The 17182-nt window shown below is 36.5% G+C and overlaps 1 protein-coding gene across 7 annotated transcripts in view; it reads left to right on the forward strand.

Annotated features, from left to right (window-relative positions):
* The window catches only part of RALGAPA2 (Ral GTPase activating protein catalytic subunit alpha 2), a 138266-nt gene that overhangs the window by 18186 nt on the left and 102898 nt on the right, over positions 1–17182 (forward strand). For 6 of the 7 annotated variants that reach the window (XR_012763142.1, XM_075413686.1, XM_075413682.1 and 3 more), the window contains exons 4-12: positions 3581–3638; positions 6571–6614; positions 7538–7712; positions 8300–8415; positions 10344–10482; positions 11790–11989; positions 13561–13791; positions 15903–16076; positions 16912–17049. Coding sequence is in view for 6 of the 7 variants with exons in the window: in XM_075413686.1 (XP_075269801.1) it covers positions 3581–3638; positions 6571–6614; positions 7538–7712; positions 8300–8415; positions 10344–10482; positions 11790–11989; positions 13561–13791; positions 15903–16076; positions 16912–17049 (1275 nt within the window). In the remaining variant the exon portion in view is untranslated. Of the gene's footprint in view, positions 1–3580; positions 3639–6570; positions 6615–7537; positions 7713–8299; positions 8416–9514; positions 9570–10343; positions 10483–11789; positions 11990–13560; positions 13792–15902; positions 16077–16911; positions 17050–17182 lie in introns of those variants that run through there. The other variant, XM_075413685.1, reaches the window with a different exon arrangement.

The following is a 17182-nucleotide window of genomic DNA, read 5'->3' on the forward strand; positions in this document are numbered from 1 at the left end:
ATTAATCACATCTTTGAATTTTGTCGAAGTGCATCCATACATATATATATATATATATATTTCTTTTCCCCTGGTTTTGCGATACCTTTTCAGTATAAATGATTTACATCATTTAAACTGAAAGTCAGATTTAAGTATCTGAATTTTTGTGGTACATAAAGATTATGAGATATGGAAGCTTTCCTCAGATGGGAACTTCTGTCCTCACTATTTATTCCAACCCTTGAATTGTTTTGATTCAGTCACTTGACAAGGGTGTTTGGCTGTGTTTTTTGCAGAAAAAAACTGTTAAGTGTGTTCTTTTCTTCCCCAACCCTCCCAGCTTCATGCAATTTAAAATTTAAGCTTGCTTTTCCTGGTGGTGGTTGTACTCTGCAACAGCATTTGTTTTCCGGGTTTTCTTTGGGCTTAACCTAAAATTCACTGACACTCGGATGCGAGAGTTGATATGAAGTTCTTTTTCGAAATGGGTCTTTATTATGCAGCTTTGCCACTTTATCAGCTCATGCAGCTTACACCTTATCATAGTTCACTTTCTGGAAGGGAACTTTGCGTTGAAGTTTAGGCGAAACTGTGTAACACATAAGATACTGTGTTTACTGTGTGCCGTAGTGCCTCTGGCCTTTCCCAAATAACGGTTAACATGCTATGCATCTTGCAGAGAGGACATAGTAAAACTCAGCTTCCTTCAATGCGCTATTGTGTTTTGAAACAACTAACAAGTGGTGGTTATTTATGTTGATCTTGAATCAATTGGGATGCATGAACTGTAAAATTAAGAACATTGCTGAAGCTTTTGGGAAATACGTATAGTTTCTTTTGGCACCTAGGGAAAATCTATTTGTATGTCATCAGATTACTTTCACAAACTTTCATTCATCATATATGAGTATGCCATTCATGGTGTTTAAGTATGCATCACACATTTAGTGAAGTAGACATATATTTTCTAAATATAATGCTCATTTTGCAGTAAAGAATTTTACTGTAACATCTGAAATGTACTAAGATATGCGTTTTCATTAGTAGTATTAGCAGATTTTGACAAATTTCTAATAAAACATTCTGGTAACAGAAGTGGTGTTTGATTTTTTTTTTTTGTAGTTTTAATACAGTTGTTTCTCGAAAGTTAGTGTTTTGAATGAAATGAGAGAATTTACATTCAAAGACAAGCTGAAGGTATCTTGTTAGTGTGGCCCGTAAAAGGAAATTGGTTTTGCTCTAAAGACCTACTGTACTTCTTATAAGGACTTAAACAATAGAAACAAAATATATGTATTTTTATCTAGTTTTCCATAATAAAAGTAAAGATGTTTGAAGGTTCCTCCCCACAGTGTATTCTGGTACTTGAATCCAGACAGTTTTTTGTTGCCTTGCGGTGTGTGATCGGTCTAATGTGTGCCGGGATACAGACCAAACTCTGCATGCAGGGTGCCACCACTCTAACAGTGACTTGAAGTATTAATAGTTTAGAGTAGAAGCTCCTTTCTGCCCTTTGCCAAGTTAAATAAAAATGAATGTCAGGAGTAGTCTTGAGAAGTGGTGGGCTGCTAGTATTTTAATATTTAGATGGATAATGATAATTCTTTGTCTGTGGATCCTGCAATCTGATTGGCAGAAACGTGGTCCTTAACTAACAGGTAAAGCCCAAATGTGAATCGTGGCCTCATTTTTAGCCAGTCAGATCCTTCATCCCAAGCGCGTTCCTCCTGCCCATGGACAGGGAGCTAGACCTCTGGCCACCAGCTGCCCTCTCCTTCAGACCCCGCTGCCACGGTGTTCTGGGGAGGGAGCTGTGGGAGTAACGCTGCAAGAAAATATAATGAGAACGTAGAAGACATGTGCCCAATTTATATTTTTATTCTAGTAATTTTTTATAAATGCCAAATACTCTTTGGGGAGCATGTGGTATGCAAAGATGTGAAGGAAGACCAGTGTGTCCGTGTGACCTGAGGTCTAGTTCCCTACGTCTATGAATTTCTCATGACTTCCATCCTCTACCATGGAGAAAGGAATGTGCCATTTTCAAAAAGACTCTATTTTGACTGTTGTATATAATTTCTGAAACACTTTGTTGTCAGAAATAAAAAGTCTGTCTTATTCCATCTCTTGAGCATACTGTTTTTAGCAGCAATAATGATTCATGTGTTGGCCGTCTCTGAAAGATTGCCTAAAATGCCAATTCTGCTTTCTTGGCTGTGACGCTTTATTTCCTCTTGTGAGCTTTTATGTGCGAAAGACCAACAAATGGGTCACCATTGCTTAAATGACTTGTCATTTGTTTTGCATCCTGCATGAAGTATTTCTGAAAACTTAATGGCGCTTTGTTGTGCAGAAGTTTGTTCCAGTGATTGTTTGATAATTGCAAGGAATTCTGACTGTTAATCATTTATAACATTAATTTAATTTTGTTTCCAAAAGTAGATGTTGAAAACTAGTTTCCCATTTAAATATGTCTTCCTAATGTCATATTTCAGTGGCTGAAAAGTTGTGAGATCCAGACACATTTTTCTGTGAAATCTATGTGAAACCATGTTTGTTCGCTCACTTTTTTCGAGACACTGAGCAGCATTGTTAGCTGTTCTGTACTACTAATATACCTACTTGTCAAGCCCTAGTCTATACTGCTAATAGTTTAGAAAAGAGGGGGGAAAAAAAGGTGTCTCAGAGCCTGTTAAAGTCCTTTTAAAACCCCTATTTACACAAGTAAGACCCCAAAATAGTTTTGATTTATCCAGATTATGTAGCAGCATTACCATCCACTAAATTGACAAAGAACATCTGGTAGCCCCAACCATTCTTTGCAGCTAAGATTATAAGACTTCATTCAGGAAAGCACTTAAGCCTATGCATAAACTGTTTTGCTTTGTTGGTGTCCTGTAGCGTAACAAAACTAAGGGAAAATGGGCTTGACCACAACCTCTTTCTTTGTTTGATCTGCCTCTGTTAGGATCAGTCCAGAACCACAGCAGTGGACCACTACATATTATTCCACTTGAGTGCTTTATTAACTGCATGTGCTGTGAATTAAATTAGTCTAGCTTTGTGTAATTTGGCTTGGTTTCACTCACCAGCTGAAAACACAGGTGAATCATCTCACAGTAAAAATAACTGCACCGCTGTTTATCTCTGCCTTAGCTGGGAGATCAGACCCCATTAGCTGATGAAAAGACAGACCTAAGCCACAGAAGCTCAAAATCTGGACTGTATCAATGTAGCGGTAGTCATTACCAGACACTTCAGAAAAATGTAACCCAAAGTGAGCTTCTTAGAAATCCGTAACTTCTTCATTAGAAATCAGTTTATTTTCTGGAATACTAGGGTTTTGCAAGGCAGTGGGAAAGGGAAAGCAGTTCTGACAGTGTCGTATTTATTCAGGACCATTCCAAACATCTTTCTCCGTAACAAGAGAGTAAAGTAGTGAGCAGGAGTCCTTAATATGATAGGTATTTGCTTTCTATTGTGTTCTTTATGTATACATTACCATTTCATTTATGTCTTGTGTATCAGTTTCTCTATATCCTCTGAACGAACCAGTTTATTATGGAAAAATTTGACTATTTAGTTTTGTTTCCTGCAGAAAATATTGCAGCTACTACCTGAGAGGATTTTTTATCGATGGCATTTTCGCAGTATAGGTAAGAAGGAATGGTTTAAAAACATTCTAGTACAAATAAAATCAATGTTTTCTGTAGTCACTTCCCTGGTTCTGCAAGCCCTGTTAACCACAAATCCCTTAGTATTGCCCATACACAAATAGTACTTATGTACGAGACTTGCACCTGACAATTCTCGAAGCATACGAGAAGTCTTTTTACCTGCTGTAACAGCTCTGTTTGTTCCTTGTTTTGTGTCGTTTTGATTGCCTGCTTCATTTTTGTTTTGCACAAGTGCTTTTCAAATTTTTATATTTTTGGATTTACCTTGGTTCTCCCCTCTTTCTTCTCTTTCATATGTTAGAAGCTATGAAAATGACAGGGTTATAAACCAATACACCCCTTCCTAGTTAGGTCTCCCTTTGTATTCAAACACCAGAAATTAAGATTGAGGAGGGCTGTGGTATCTGTGTGTGACACTGTTGCAAATTTGCATTGTAATAGTCTTCTGCAAGTGATCGTATATGCAATGCCCATAGAAATTCATGCATATTGCACTTTGCCTAACGATAGATACTGTGTTGAACTTGTCCCTTGCCTGCTCTTGGAAATCTGTTCTGTAAAACTTGTGCTGTGAATAGGTGACTGTTTGGTAGTTGAGCACAGGCTGTGCTAAACTAAATGCAAACCGTGGGACTGCTGCAGTGAACAGGAGCTTAATTTCTTCCCTGATATTCCTGTGTTCTTTGTGCAGTTCAGTTCATTAATATTTGTGAAACAGTTGTCATACTGTTTGTGGGAATTAAATGAGGAATTTCTGGTTTAGAGCTGGGATAGTGAAGGAAAGAGATTAAGGACAAAAATATAACCTTTTTAGTAGCTCTTTTTGATCATTTTTTCTTTTAATGAGTGGTCCACAATTTTACTGGCTTTTGTAAGTGGAATTATGAATACACGGTATTTCTGCGAGTTTGGCCCCAGCTATCTTTCACTGATACTCCTATAATGGAGGGTTTGCCAAGCATCACGTTAGACTATGACATTGGCCATGGCAGGTACAAGATCCTGATGGAGGCATTTGCTTGGTCAAACTGAGACTATCTGTTCTTTTGCTACACTTTTAATGGTATTTACTGTACATCTTCTGGCTTCCGGAACAAGGAAAGGAATAGGAGGAGTCCAGCAGAGAGAAGTCCTGGAGTTACCAAAGCTCTGCTCTTTTTTTCTTTAGTTTCGTGTCTATTCTGCATGCTTTGCTGGGCAGGTGTTCTGCAGAAAAAAGCTTCATAAGCACAGAACTGAAGACTGTATTGCAACACATGCATAAAAAAGAACAAAAGAAAGTTGCCAACTTAGTTAAGGCATGCATTTGGCATGCTTCACTTAAATCACTTAATGTTCTTCCGCAACTATCATGTTTTCTTAGAAATCTTCATATAGTTCGTATAGAACTTCTACTAGATTTTAAAACTAGAGCTGAACATTAATGCTGTGGGGGGAAAAAAGTTTTAATGCCTGTAGTTTGAAGATAGTTAACTTTTTAATGATTTGGATATTCTCTGTGGCCTACAGCACTTACATAGTGAATGTTTTGACCTTGTGATCATGTACAGAGGCCAGAAAGCAAAACTTACTCCTCTCCTCATTTGACCAGATTGAATAAAGATAGAGTCAAATGGGTGCAGAAGTATTGAAAGGTGAAATACATTGATTTTAATAGTCAAAACACCTTGAAATCCAATGAAGTAGTTTAACTTGATAATTTCCTCTGGATTAAACATCTTTGATTCATCACTGTTTTGAAAATTCTGCTTCTGAATGCTACCAAAGTGGTCACAATGTTTTATTTTGCTGTTTGTTAAAGTAAATTTTATGCTGCTTTGGGGGGGGGCGGTATTTCTTATAAGTAGTATTTTTTTGTTGGTTTTTTTGGTTTGGTTTGTAGCGCTGTTTCATCAGCTGCCGTGTTTTACATCAGAACAATGAATTTGCTGTTGCAGAAGAAATAATGAGTGGAAGTTAAAGGTCAAGGAAAGGGCTGTTGTCACATTTCCAGTTAGCACTGACAATAATAAAAGCAGACATCTGCTTGACCACTTTACTACTATTTCATCTGAATTAGCCCAGAACAAATTGGTTTTAGTCAGTTGTTTTATAGCTAATATATTCTTGAGTAGTCATATCTGGATAATTTTTAGCTTTTAGCTGTGTCCAATAAACGAGCTACAAAATTTGGTGGTGCAGTTATTTACAGCTGTACTTCATTATTCGACTTTTGCTTAATGTTCATGTATTTACTATATATGTTCATAATTTCCATTTAATGCTGTGGAAATGGTGAGATCTTGAAGGAAGGATCATGTTTAAGGAATGTACATAGCTCACAAATCCAGGAGAAATAACAGATGAGTGCTACATCATGTTATTTTTCTCAGAATTGGATTAGAAACATTTTTTACCTGAAGCATTTGATGTATAATCTCTCTGATTTTTCAGTCAGACATTTGAAGTTAAGGGCAGTTAGACTGGTATTTCTAAAACCAGAATAAAAATATTTTTCAATTTTAATAATTGTATTTTGTAGACATGAATGTAATATAGATTGCTAGCATCTTTTTTTAATCATTATTGTCAATATTAGTATATTTTAATGCATTAATCCTAGAAGCTGGACTTCTTGAGTTCTCTAAATCTAGTAAGTCAAAATTTCCCCTAGATAACTGACTTTTGTTGAAAGTAATTCGAGGAATGGTCATCTGACTAAAACCAACCTCACTGATGATGAGGATGGTTGTAACTAGATTCACTTTGGGTTTTTTGACCCCTTAGTTTTCTTTCTCTTAAAAACTGAAGCAGTAGCCACATAGTAAATGACATTAAACTAGCCTTTTCTGTACTATTTTTTAAAAAACATTGTGGTGGAGAGTGACTATCTTAGTACCTGATACGTGCCTGTTTAATTTTTCTAATCCAGGGTCGATTCTGAAGAAACTTTTGCACACTGGAAATTCTCTCAAGGTATTTCTCTTTGATGATGTGTTTGTATTTCTTTTCACTTTAATTCTTACGAAGCGTATTACTTTACAGTTTTCAATATCAGTGTTTTTCAGATTGCTAGGCTTTGTAATTTTACTTATTCACCTTTTAATCATAAATGTTATTATTGTAAACCTAGATTATTTTAGTATTTGTCTTCAGTCATTTTGGTGTTCTAATGACCTTTGTAACATTACCTGGAAAAGGTATCAATATGTTTTGCTTAATATTTTATTTTTTTCAGATCTCTCTAGCATTAAGTATACCATATTAAACATATTGATTTCTTGTTTGCTAAGGAGTTATAAATCTATTTTTATTTTTCTGAATGTAGTGCTAAAATTAAAATTGTATCTTGTTAATTAAAAAAAAGGTAAATAATCTTAGTAAACTTACTGAACACGCTAACTTGGATGGTTTTGTTGTGTCTCAGTTTTCACAAGGATCTTCTGATCCCACTGATGTTGAGGGCAATAGCTTGCTTTGACGTCTGTAGGGCCAAGATTTGAGACTTAGTAGAGCATGAAGTATTGGCACCTCCCCAGTTGTGCGTTACACTTGCTTTGGTACTTCCAGAGCACCTTTTAAGATTGAGTCTTGAGACCAGCCAAGATGCATTTGGCCCCAGGAACTGAGGAAGTGGAACTAGAACTTTTCATCTCTGACTGAAGTTGGAGTGGTAATGCAGTCTTCTTATTGTGCTGCCACCTTGGGTACAGCTTGCTCCCACCTTTCTCTGTTCATGATTAAATTAATAATGTGATTACTCTTGGTCTGATGGAAAGACTCACTAGCACATATCTGGGGTGAAAGTACTTGTCCTGCATTTTCTTAACTATTTAACTGTGGTGGTGTACTTACGAATTTGCTTTAATACATTTTTCTACAAAATCATCCCCTTGTAGATAAGATGTGAAGGAATCCGACTGTTTCTTCTCTGGCTTCAAGCACTTCAGACTAACTGTGAGGAAGAGCAGATATTAATATTTGCATGCCTTGTGCCTGGCTTTCCACCCATTATGTCCTCACGAGGTCCCTGTACGCTAGATAACCTCATTAGTCCTCCTAATTCACCAGACGGTGAGTATATGATCACAAGTCCTGTGATGGGTGTATTGCCTCCCCCTTCCACTGAGGTCATTGTGGAGCTGTAGAGTTCCTTGTGGGGAAGATGTCACATGGATGATACTATTTGTCTTTATAGTTCAGAGATGTACTGAATTTGCCAAGCTATTGTATTTATTGGAGTTCTGTACGTTGCTGATATTGTCGTTCTGAGTTCAGAATGGTTGGGTTTTGTTGTTTGTTGGGGTTTTTTGGTTTTGTGGTTGTTGTTGTTTTTATTTTTTTTGTAATTGAGGTGCAGCTGTATGAACATGTTACTATAAAATAAGTAGGTGTGTAGGTTTACAGCTTATTGGTTAATCCACAGTGATTGCTTGTGTTAGCCCTTCTAAACTGCTGTAAATCAGAGGTTGGTGCCATCCTTGATTGTATGCAGTAGAGCTTGAGGAAATACGTGAACCCCAAGCAGTTACTGGACTTGGACTTTGTACAGCTTAGTAGTGTATTAATGATTATGTTTAAACTAATCTTTTTGTAGAAAATATCTTTTATTTAACTATTTTCAGGTTTTCTATGTTTAAGACACTTTCATTTTATTTCAGCTAAGATTTTTCCAGAAGAAATAACCCCACTTTTGCCAGCTGTCTCTGGAGAGAAAATTGCTGAAGATCAAACCTGCTATTTTCTTCAGCTACTGTTAAAATATATGGTGATTCAGGTGCGGACGATATATGTTTTTAACTATGCATATTTAGAGGAATATACTGGTGGTAGAAAATTAATTCTACACTGTATCTATACGGAGCTGCTTTGCCCCTCCCCAGGAAGAAGCAGTCTTCTGCACTTTCTTATTCTTGGGTTTAAAAGGAAAACCATTCCAAAGGTATTTCTTTGTGCCATTTTTGGTGAAAATAAGATTTTTTTTCACACTTGTGATAAGAATTAATGAATGTTATCCAGACTTGCAGGATACCTGACTATTTTATGTGCTTGTGGTTGTATTTAGGAAATTCATATGGGGTAAAGATGCAGTTTGTTCTCTTTGGACACATACATCGCTGAGAAGATATGTAAAGGACCACTGGAGAAAGAGATAAAAAAAGGAGAGATAGCTTCTGAGTTGTTTTTTTTTTTTTAAAGGATGCAAGTAACATGTACATCAAAATTTTAATTAGAAATAGATCAGATTAATCCGTGCAGGAAAGAAGTTAATATAATGTATATATTTAAAAAGTACAAATTAAGCAACGTTTTAAATAAAGTGGAAACTGTATAGACAATGAACATTAAAGAACTCAGTATTAAAAAAAATAAAATCAAATATAATGAAATACTTTGAGATACATTTTTTTCATATCAAAAGGCAACACCAAAATGATATTTGGAAAGGGGTTTGTCAGGAGTAAATGCTTTCTCTTAAAAAATGGCTGTATGAAATTATGAGCTTCCTGTGTGGCACTCTTTGTTTTACGTATCAGTCTCTCAACACTTCAGTTAAAGAAAATATTTTCAGTGTTCTTTTTATACTCATGTGTTTGAGATCTGAAAAAAACTACTGCACTGTACATCCAGTTGCACCGTGGCTCATCAACATTCATTTTTTTGTGTTGCTCAGTAAAGAGGAACACAGTTGAACAGTAACCTTCTTGCTACAGACAAGAGATGAGATTGAAGTAATCTGATACAAGTGCAGAATGATTGCTCAGAGCCAGAACACAGAGAAAATCTACATCTTCAAGAACATCTATGTCTGCAACTGGGTAGAATTAAATAAAATTTAAATATACTTTATTTATATGTCAAAAGATAAACACTTTTAGTGTTTGCTTCAGTTTCACAAGACGAGAAGTGATGGAAGAGACTAAAACCCAGGTGGGTTTAAGTCACCAGTGGAAAAAGTGCTTAGTTGTAGAGATGTCTACTTTTACCTTTCTAATTTGAAAATGTATTGTTTTTTCTTATACAAATAAAGAAAACACGCCCATATCGGTTATGTGCAGCTTAGTCCAAACTGAAGGTATTTTCATATGAAAAGAGCAACTCTTGTCAAAATTTGGCATGGTCTTCCAAGGAATTGTAGTTCAAAACTGTTGGTAAAGAGCATTGTGAAAGTACGTGTGTGACTCCTTCGTGTAGATCTATGCAAGAACAGAAGAGTATCTTTGAAAACAAGCTTAGATGTCATCCTCTTTCTTGTCAGTGGATATTGCTTGCGCCTTGAGTCCAGTTTTGCGAAGGAGCATTGCATATATGTGTGCAACCATGTTAAAAGTGGGCTTTGACTATGTTTATGATAAAAAATATATTTGTGATAAAAGTGTAGCCCAGAGTAACTTTGGCTAAATTTACAGGTAAGAAGCAAATTTGTTAAAAACATCAATATGACATTTTCTGTGCTTCACTGCATTAGAACAGCACAATGATGCTGGTTTCTAATGAGCTTGCTTGCTTTGATATGCTAAAGCCCCCATGGTAATATCTTGTATTCTTGCTGCATTTTGTAAAGTTTGTTGGGACGGTGCTAGTTTTTTATATCTTTAGTTAAAGTGTAATTGTTTGGGTTTTGTGTTCGATGTGGAATGATTGTCAGTATAATACATTGAAGTTAAAGCTTTTTGTTTCTTTTTCTTTAACTCCATGACAAAGGCTGCAAGCTTAGAGTGGAAGAATAAAGAGAACCAAGACACTGGTTTTAAGTTTCTCTTTACGTTGTTTAGAAAATACTATCTTCCTCACCTGTTTCCATCTTTTACAAAGCTAACCAACCTCTACAAACCTGTTCTTGGTAAGTAGTGAATTCTGACTTTTAAGTAGAAAAAAAAATTAACAATGACTATTCTCAGTAGCACCTCTGTTAGTTGCTGGCGTATCGCTAAAGTTCTGTTGAATGAGGATTTTTTCCTCCCTTGTTTCATGTTTTGATTTTTTTTTTCTAGCACAAATTTTGATTTTCTGCGATAGTCCAGGAAGCTGCTGCTGCTCATCACTGTGTAAGGGCTGGCCTGATTCTCCTTTCCGAAGGATGTTTCCACTGGCATAGCATTTATGTTGAGTGGGCAAGGACTCTCTAACTGTGATATGTAATGAAGACAGAACATACTCTCTGACGGGTTTTTTAAAGAACCAGCAAGCTGCCCGAGTGTGAGGGAGTAGCTAACTTAGTTACTCTTAATTTACTTGCTGTTTCCTTGAAGAGAAGGAAGAGCATGAAGGGCCAAATGAAAGGAAATGGAGATGCACGTCTACAGTTGTACGATTAAAAGCATGTTGTTTCAGAAGCGTGTACACTGTTCCTGATTTTCTACTGGATTATGTATTAGAGTCAGTAGAAGCGTTGGTGTTAATACTCACCTGATCTACTGCAGCCTCTTCATTGTCCTTCTCCTCCCTTCTCTGATTTTTAACTCCCGTAATTTGCAGTTTAATATGTAGTGTCTAAAATCACCTCAATGCCACTTCAGCTGTGTTATTCACAATTAGAGCCCAGGCCTTCCATGTTTTTCAGCTGTGTACAAGTGAATTTTCCCTAAATCTAAGCATTTGAATCAATTATGACTCAACCTGTCTTCCTTCAGCAATATTCCACTTCCCGTGTTTTCCTGCTTTTATTTCAGTTTGTGCAGTGCTCTTTGTACCTGAGTTAACTTTTCTTTCTGTTGAACTAAGTATCCTTTTTCTTCTTAATCTTCGCACTATTGAGTGTTCCAGAGCCATCTTCTCTTTCTCACTGTACTTTATTAATAAAACTCTGTGAAACTTATAAAATTAACTTACATTGTAGTAGGAGTTGTTCTTTGTTTCAGATTTTGCCTTTCTTTTTGCAGCCCTTCTCTTTTGCGTTCCTTTGTTTTGTGTGATAAGAATTGTAACCTTCAGGAAAGATCTGTGCTTTTATGTTCTTGCTTTTCTTTAGGAGTAATAAAATTGTGATAGAGTACAAGCATTAATATAATAAAAGCAGTCAGTCATTGCATCTGTTACTTCATATGGAGAAAATGTTGGTGACTTTCAATACATTTAACCAGACTCTGGAAGCAATTACAGGTTTTTATGATTAGATTTTCTTTATATCTTCTCTTTTTATCTCACCAGATATTCCTGATATGAGACCAAGACCAGTATACATTACTGCAACACGAAACAATGAAAATGTCTATAGCACAAAAATCCCATACATGGCAGCTCGAGTTGTTTTTATTAAGTGGCTTGTTACCTTCTTTCTTGAAAAGAAATATTTAACTGCTGTTCAGAATACAAAAAATGGAGGAGAAATGCTCCCTAAAATTATTCAGGTGTGCTTTAAAGTTTACCTCTCCTTTCTTATGTACATGCTAACCTTGCAAATGATCATAATGCACTGACAACTGAAACAAGAAAGAAATGCTACCCCTAAGTGAATAAATGATCTACTTGATAATTTACTAATTTTTTTTCTCTTTGATGAAGGAGGAAATCTCTAAGGGAGACACTTTAGTAATTCAGTAGAAGTCTGTTTTTTTTTTTTTCCCTCATAGCTGTTTGCCTTACCAGGTTCATCAGTATTATGTTTAGACTCTTGGAATTTAATCTGTAAACTGTCATACTTACTTCTACCATGGGCCATTTCCCAGCAACATCAAAGGCTCCTTTGTTTTCCTCTTGATTATAGAAGCTGTTTACAATGAGATATTAGAAAAATATTTCGCTTTCAGGTTGCTGGTTGAGACTTCTCTAGAATTAGGGACTTCACAATGCATTTTACAGAAATAGACGCTTTTTCTTTTAGAGATTCTTCAGGTTCCTGTTAAAAATTTAGGATCGATGTCAATTTATATTCTTCTCTTGAATCGTAGGTCAGTTTCACATCTGGATTCAGCAGAAAAGCATACATTAACTGTTGTGGTAGAATTGTAGATTTTCATGTCAGTTTTTCTGGGAGTTCTGCACTGTAGAAGTTTGAAGCCCCAAACCAGCTAAGTGTAACTTGCCTACTGAAAAAGCTTTTTTTTAATCGATCTTTTCTTTTTCATTGGAAATTCCACCTTTTGTATAAACTGCTGTGCCATTTCAACAGACATAGCCTGGAAAAATAATATTTTTCTTTTCACTGAATTTTGTAGACAGCTGACATTAAATAAGTATTTAGGTTGCATAAAGGTATTGCTGCTCTCAAAATGGAAACCGGTCATAAGTTATGACTTAGCTGAAGCTGTGTGACAGCTTTTGGCACGTATTGACTTCTTAGTGGTTTTGAAGTTTGGTGAAGTTTGTGCTGGTGTGGCCCAGTGAAGCTTACCAAAAAAGTGCATTGTGAAAAGCAGTAGAGATGTTCTTGCTGCTCTGTTACTGCTTGCCTGGTCGAACAGAGGGCAGCCTTATTAGTGTAAACAAAGCAGAACTGCGCTGGCTGGATCATTTTAGCCAGACATGGTTTGAGATGTTGCAAAATACACGCAATGCCAGAACAAAAACTGACAGAGTTGTCAGGAATAATAATAATGTACAAGAGCGTGCGCCACGTATAGTGGTATGATCCATCTTTTCCCAAAAAAGAAGGGACTTGGGGATTCCTCTCCACTGTGTCTGTGCCTTCCTCCTCTCCCACCACTGCACCCCTCCCTCTTTTTTGCCCTAAGAAGTGGACAAGTCAGTCAGCTGTTCTGGGCTGGAGGGGACCCATGCAAAGTGTACATCATGTTAGAGTATAAGACCAGAGTCCTTCTTGGATCAAGTAGTAGTCTGAAAATTACACTTCCTGACTGCTGGGATCCCAGTGTGTTGTGTGAAAAAGAGCACTAGTAGCTTGAGTTCTGCATCAGTATTCCAGATTTTTGGTGTGCGCTATTTCAGTTATTTAATTAGGTGTGCGTTTTCTTCTGTGTAGACTGTTGGTGTTGTAAACCAAGATAAAAATGCAGAGCTGGAAACCGGTATGTCTTACGCAAGCGAGCAGGAGAGAAGTCATTCTAACAGCAGCACCTTGTCCGACAGAAGGCTCAGCAATTCCAGCCTCTGTAGCATTGAAGAGCAGCATCGGACCGTCTATGAGATGGTGCAGAGAATCCTCTTATCCACTCGAGGATATGTTAACTTTGTTAATGAGGTGTTTCGACAAGTAAGTGTGTATGTTTAGTTGCTATAGTATATTTTCTTAAAGGAAATATCATGGTTATGAGAGAGAATGCTGAAGGCTATTGGTCAGGTAACTGGTCAAACTTGATGCTAATCACACCAGCACTCTTTTAGTTTGGAGTTTTTCCTAGGTCTAGTTTTAATGATAAAATTATGAAACTTTTATGGGAACTGAACCTTGTTGCTGATGCCAGACAGCAATGTGTCTTATTTGAATGGGCCACTTTATTTGTTCTTGGTATTATGATGTAATGTAAAGGTGTTTAAAGAGCTATTACCTTGCAAATTTATTATTTGAATTAGTAGGTTTCTTGTTCATGTGATCAATGTTAGTATTTAATGTGTGGTTGAATATTGATTGCTTCTACTAGTATTTTTCTTTAATTTGACAGCTTTTCAATTGTTTGGGATAAGAATACATGTGGACCTACTGGAGAGTCCCAGGTTTTTTTTTCTTTTGTCTGGTACCAAGGTAGAAATTGGTTGAAGCAACAGTTCCAGGTCGCATAAATGTGCAGAAGATAACTCTCCAGCAGCTGAGTGAGCACACATGCCGAACTGTGAAATATCTTGTGTGGCACGGTTTAGGAGTTCCTAGTACCAGTGCTTTTCGGTGGGATGGATGGCACTTTGACAGGCAGGAGTACGGCTGTGTATATTAAGAACCGCTGTGGCATGCTGCCCTCTCCTGGTGTTCGTTCAGAGTGTGTAAGGTTAGACCAGCTTCCAAGGAACAAAGGCTAACGTGATGCAGTACTTCTGTCTTTATTCGGTATGATCAGTGTTCAGTAATTGAGACAGATAGTGGTATTTGGATCCTTTTGTGTTTATCTCTCCCTTACAGGAATCTCACTAGTCACTGCGAATTCCTTTTTTTTTGTTTGGTTTTGTTTTTTTTTCTTTCTTATCCTTTCTGAAAGTGTTCTGGATAGTGCCTCTTCATCCCACTGATGAGCTGTTGTTTCTCTAACTAGTGGTTGGTTTCTGGCTTTTTTTCTGCATCCTTAGTAAGCTGACAGTGTGTATGAAGACGTTTTCTTGCTGTATGGCATATTTAAACTTGCTTTTGCTAACCCTTCAATTTCTGTTGAAATCAGCTGTTGGATGTTGTGCTTCATGCTGACTAGAGAAAAAGAAGCATACTATGTGATGCAAAGATTTCTCCTGACCTGAACAAGATATCTTTGTAATGGTTTTGTATCTGAACTGGGTGTAGGAAATGCTATAGTTTTTGACACTGTTAATCATGGAGGGTGGGTAATCTCTTCATAGTTGAAAGGACCTATTTTTTAGTATGAAAAATGTATTTGCATCTCTTTAAGTGTTTTTATAATATAATGCATATTGATATAAAATTTTTTTTGTGGGCAAAATACGCCTTTTTTTGTACCAGTTGACATTTTCAGACGTTGATTTCTGTGCCTGTTTGTTGCAGTGCAAAGGTCTTCTGTCACTATATTTTTTTCAGTCTCCTAAACCTCCAGAAATGTGGGCAAGCAGCCAGTCTAGCCTTTCTAAGCTTTTGAAGAGTACACCTTTACAGAATGGTTCCCAAATACAAATATTGAGTAGCATGTTGAAAATAAATTTGTTGTGTTGATTTCCAAAGGATCAAATGCCAACCGCTGTTATCCTCATCACAACTTGCTGTCTTGTCTCTACCTATGCTTGCTGAAATGGCATTTCACATCATATACTGCTGATGTAATTTTAAGCAATCTTCTCCAGACAGTCTAGCATAGTAGTTTAGTTTGGCCTGCCAGACCTCTATGGCTAGTAATGTCTTGTGAGATGAATCCATGTTAAGTTAGAGAGTTTGCAAGGAGCAAAACCAGCCTCTTTGGTTTTGTCCAAACAAATACAACATGGAAGTAATTTGGAATTAATAGTTATGGAATTGTGAATGATGTAGGTATATGCATAGATTGTTGATTAATCATATCTCCCTTCTAGTACAGACATAAAAGTAAAAACTCTGTATCCTTTCTTTTTTGAGCTGTATTATTTATGGGTGGTGGTGTGTGGGTGTGTTTATATATGCATGCCTATCTGTGTCCTGTATATGTAGTAAAATTAGTGAACTTTTCAATTTAGGCTTTTTTATTGCCGCCTTCTGATGTATCTGCAACACGAAAAGTTGTTAAGGTATATCGAAAGTGGATATTGCAAGAGAAACCTGTGTTCATGGAGGAGCCAGACAAAAAGGAAGACGGTCAGGATGCCGTTGTCAGCTTAGAGGATTCAGCAGTGCAGACGGATGGTAAACATGTATGGTATCAGTGTTACTTACTTTATTCTGTTTGCCTACAATGTATTACTTAAGTTTTAAACTTGCTTTGTACAGGAGTAACAATTTTAAAAATGTGTGGAAAAGCAAGATTAAGAAATGCTTTTATTTAAGGACTCAAAATGTAAATAAATATTGAGTGTTCAATAGCACTTATGGAGTGCAGGGAAAAATTGCAGCTATTTTGAAAAATGTAATTTGCTGATTATTCCCTGCCTATACAAATATGACAGCAAGAACTTAATGGAAGAAAAGCTAATAGGTTCTACAGTGTTAAAATTTACACTGTTTGTTGGCCTAGTGCATGTAGGACTATTTCCTTTTGGTTGTAGTTACTTAAGAATTTGACAACATGTACTAATTTATATATACTGGATGAAATATTTGGATTCAGACCCCTTCATCTAGGAAGTATAGATACAAATTCTGTGCATCAACTTTTTAATACGCTATATTGAACCATCAGTAAAAGTTGACACTGTGAAGCTATTTAAAGGGAAATCTTGTACTGAGAAAGAGGTTTGAGTTGTAAAAACATAGTGAGAATTACAAGGTTTTGACAGATTATAGAGGTTTTATAGTTTTGCCAGGCTTAAATTCAAATATTACTACAAACGGTGACTTCTATGAATCTTTAAATTCCTTATATGGTCTGTTTGTTCAGAGACTGAGAAATAATAGATATGAATTCCTTGCTGAAATGAACGTAGGACATGACAGTTCCCCCTTTTTTGCTTTTGACATTTTAAATGATTTTGAATAGATATGGACATATTCCTTTCTGCTTTGTCATTAACTGAATCATGTTTTTGAAAGCTTTCCTCTGACCATTCAGGACATAAGCGCTCATCCAGCTGGGGCAGAACATACTCCTTTACCAGTGCTGTTAACAGGGGATGTATATTAGAAGATGAGGACAAAAATGTTAAAGCTGGTGCTCAAGCTGCCTTACAGGTATGTTGTATAGAAATTATGAGGCTGTAATTTACATAATCACGTAATTTACGCTACAAATTGTAATATAGTCTCTGAGATTAAGGAAAAAAACTACCAGCAGTTGATGGTTTTTGTAAGATACTATTTGGAC

The sequence above is a fragment of the Opisthocomus hoazin genome, chromosome 2 (genome assembly GCF_030867145.1).
Source record: "Opisthocomus hoazin isolate bOpiHoa1 chromosome 2, bOpiHoa1.hap1, whole genome shotgun sequence".
In the NCBI taxonomy this organism is placed as follows: domain Eukaryota; kingdom Metazoa; phylum Chordata; class Aves; order Opisthocomiformes; family Opisthocomidae; genus Opisthocomus; species Opisthocomus hoazin.